The 2,989-nt window shown below is 49.7% G+C and overlaps 1 protein-coding gene across 1 annotated transcript; it reads left to right on the top strand.

The window, feature by feature from the left end:
* Positions 1 to 911: 911 nt before the first annotated feature.
* On the top strand, positions 912 to 2,309 carry A1O3_06120 (uncharacterized protein; the record flags this gene model as incomplete). The annotated part of the gene is made up of 3 exons (XM_007736240.1): positions 912 to 1,169; positions 1,220 to 1,618; positions 1,707 to 2,309. 3 exons carry the CDS (start codon positions 912 to 914, stop codon positions 2,307 to 2,309), a joined length of 1,260 nt encoding a protein of 419 aa, XP_007734430.1.
* Between the last annotated feature and the right edge of the window lie 680 nt (positions 2,310 to 2,989).

Here is a 2,989-nt window from a genome sequence, read left to right as displayed (position 1 = left end):
ACGCAGGTATGGAAATGGAAACGGAATCCAATCCTAGCCTCGTCCTAACGACTGTGTCTCCAATCCCTACCATATCTCACCTGAACAAGCCTCAAATTCCCACCTTATCTCACTTCTGACCTGAACAAGGCGGTGAAGCATAATGATTCGTGCATCGACAAAGGGGAAGGGGGCTGGAATTACACGTGATGGGGGGAAATGTATAATGCCAAGGACTTGTTCTTCTTTTGGAGCAGCCAGCCACTTCCCTCTGTCCACTATGTCCTCACATGTTGTTCTTCACCACCAACTCAACAGTTCCTCATCTTTGGCTTCAGAAGACCGATGGTCTCTGACGAACCAACAATGGCACTACCCACAATTTGTACATGTCCAAAAGGGCGGATGAGATGTCTTTTCTGCGGCTCTTGCACGATGGCTGGTTGCACATGTAAGGTCAATATTACACCATGGTGGTTCCTTGCCTGACATGGGCAAAGTTGAGTTGCAGGAGATGGAGACGGCACTTCCCTTATGCTCTAGGTGCTTCGGTACACCACGAAATCACCAAGTCTACACCCATCAATGCTGCTACGATATCTTGCAGAGATATTGGGAAGGCCTGTCCAAGTTTGACCATGTTTTGCACTCGGCGATGGTGGCCAGACCACTTTAACAGCCAGCTGAAGATCTCTCACGATTCATGGCAAGATCCCTTCACGACCAAACCTGCCTACCAGCGCTCGAATATTTCCTCACTCCGACAATAGTTAAGCCTCAAGAGGCTTCCACCTCTCGTTCTGGATCAAATCTGGTTTTATCTGGAGCCCTTGCCCGAGCTCGTCGCACTCGTTCAATCCACATTGGTCGCCGCAATTTATAATGAGCATGATCAGCCTCGTTGGACCCAGGACATCGAGGTGAAGCCAGGCATGACGCTATTCATGACATTCAAGGATTGGAATGAACGCTCGTACCTTAGCAGCCTGGATATAGCTCGCAATCAACAAGAACAGACTCAAATGCTCCAAGTTGAAGACAGCTTGATAGTCTGCCGCGATCATTTCGGAATCCGAGGGCTGTATGGCAGCAGCCAAGAGGTCCGGGACCGGGGCCCTGGTCTCTTCTTTCACACCATTCCTCTGCGGGCCCAGGGCAGAAAATCGGCAAAGCCCCGGGGATTTTTCGATGTAAGTGCGTGCGAAGAATGTCGTTCCTTATTCCTTACTAAATACCTTAGGGGAGATTTCTTCGCACATTGAACGCAGAAAGAGCTGCTTTCCGCCCAGTCATCGAGTGGAACATGGCAAGCTTGCCCAGCAACATGGCATTCAGGGTTTCATCAACAGCCCTATTGCCAGACCTAGGTTCCCTTTGTCGATACATATGTCATGAATTCAAGGACATTTCGGGCATCTCTGCAGCGGTGCAGGGTTGCAGGACTGTCGGCCTTTTCTGTCATACCAAGGGTGATAGTCGGGGCCTATTCGGATCCTTTGTCAAGCAGATGCAAGCATTGTTTGTCAGCTCCATGCTTGTATTCCCATATTTCTCTATCAATGACCAAGAGCAACTCCACACGATTGGGGTCCGCTGGGTCAAGGACTCTCGGTTCCCCGTCAGCGATCCGGTCATTCAGGTACGGCCCTCCTCTCCAGTGTAGATTTGGACGCCCTCCTCTCAAGTGTCGATTTGGAAGGAATACTGTGTAATAACCTCTATGATAGGTCGCCACGAACCAGGGCCGAGCATATACCTTCGGGCCGCAACCACAAGATGAACAATTGTTTGAATACCAGGCACTGCGGCCAGTTGGCGAAGGATCTATCGTGGGCTTGTTTTACCGATCTGCAGACGAAGTTGCGAGAGCCATTTCCAATATTGGCATCTTCGCTTCTACCAGCTGCGATCGACTCGACGGCCTCAACCTCAACGTTTCCCCGAATAGGAGCATTCGCTGTCCGCGCCGTGGCAGTTCGATTCAAGACTGGTTTTTCAGCAAGGCTCGTATCGAACCAGATACGATTCTCCAAGTGTGCATGGCTGACTCGACATGCTTGGGCGCCATCCTCACGTACCCCGACAATCGTAGGGAGTGCTTGGGCGAATTTCGCTTCGACAAATCTCTTTCGGACCAGGTGGAGCTCCAAAATTGCTCCTTCACCAATATGGTCACCGATAGGAGGCTTTATGTGCTTATTCGAAGATTGCCCAAGGATTCCGTGGTCGATACCAGCACGGATTGGAACAGTTTCCCTACCACAGGGACCCTGGTGTTGTGGTATGGCCCTCATGGCCATTGGCTGCAGGTACTTGATGAGCTACAATAGTTGGAGGGACATTGTTAAGGCAAGAAGCATCCCATCCCATACAATCCCATACGGTACCCATACCTATTCGGGTGTAACGTTATTTCCATCCCATACCTGTTTCAAGGTAAGAAGTATCCTATCCTATCCTATATCTATTCGAGTATAACGTTATTCCCATCCCACACCTGTTTCAAGGTAAGAAGCACCCTATCCCATCCAATCCCATCCTTTACCATACCATCCTTTACCATACCATCCCATACCTATTCGGTGTCACTTTATGGTCAGTCATTCACTACCGTCGGTGTATGCCCAATGTGCCGAGCCTACGCTCCGAGTAGATAACGGCTTTACCTTTATGATGCACGACTGAATTGGCCCTATTTCAATATACCCCAACCATTAATACACCCGACCACCCAGCCTTTGCTTGATACACCCAACCATTTGATACACCTAGCCTTGCTTACCCTCTGGCCGGTCTCGTCACGTCTTCACCTGAGCGAAAATATCTGAGACTAGCCAAGGAATTCCTTATCGTTCTTTTAGCCTGGCTAAGGTCTTGAGGAGAGTGGAAATCCTAGATTACATACAAGAGATGATTCTGGAGAGGGAATCTCGGGCGAACATTCGCCATCTTACTTCCTTGCCCATGTGTCGTACCATGGGTTGGTTCTGGTGACTGCTGTTTGATCGAA

The sequence above is a fragment of the Capronia epimyces genome (assembly GCF_000585565.1).
Source record: "Capronia epimyces CBS 606.96 chromosome Unknown aczIQ-supercont1.5, whole genome shotgun sequence".
NCBI lineage: Eukaryota > Fungi > Ascomycota > Eurotiomycetes > Chaetothyriales > Herpotrichiellaceae > Capronia > Capronia epimyces.
This window is presented reverse-complemented; position numbering and strand designations above follow the sequence as displayed.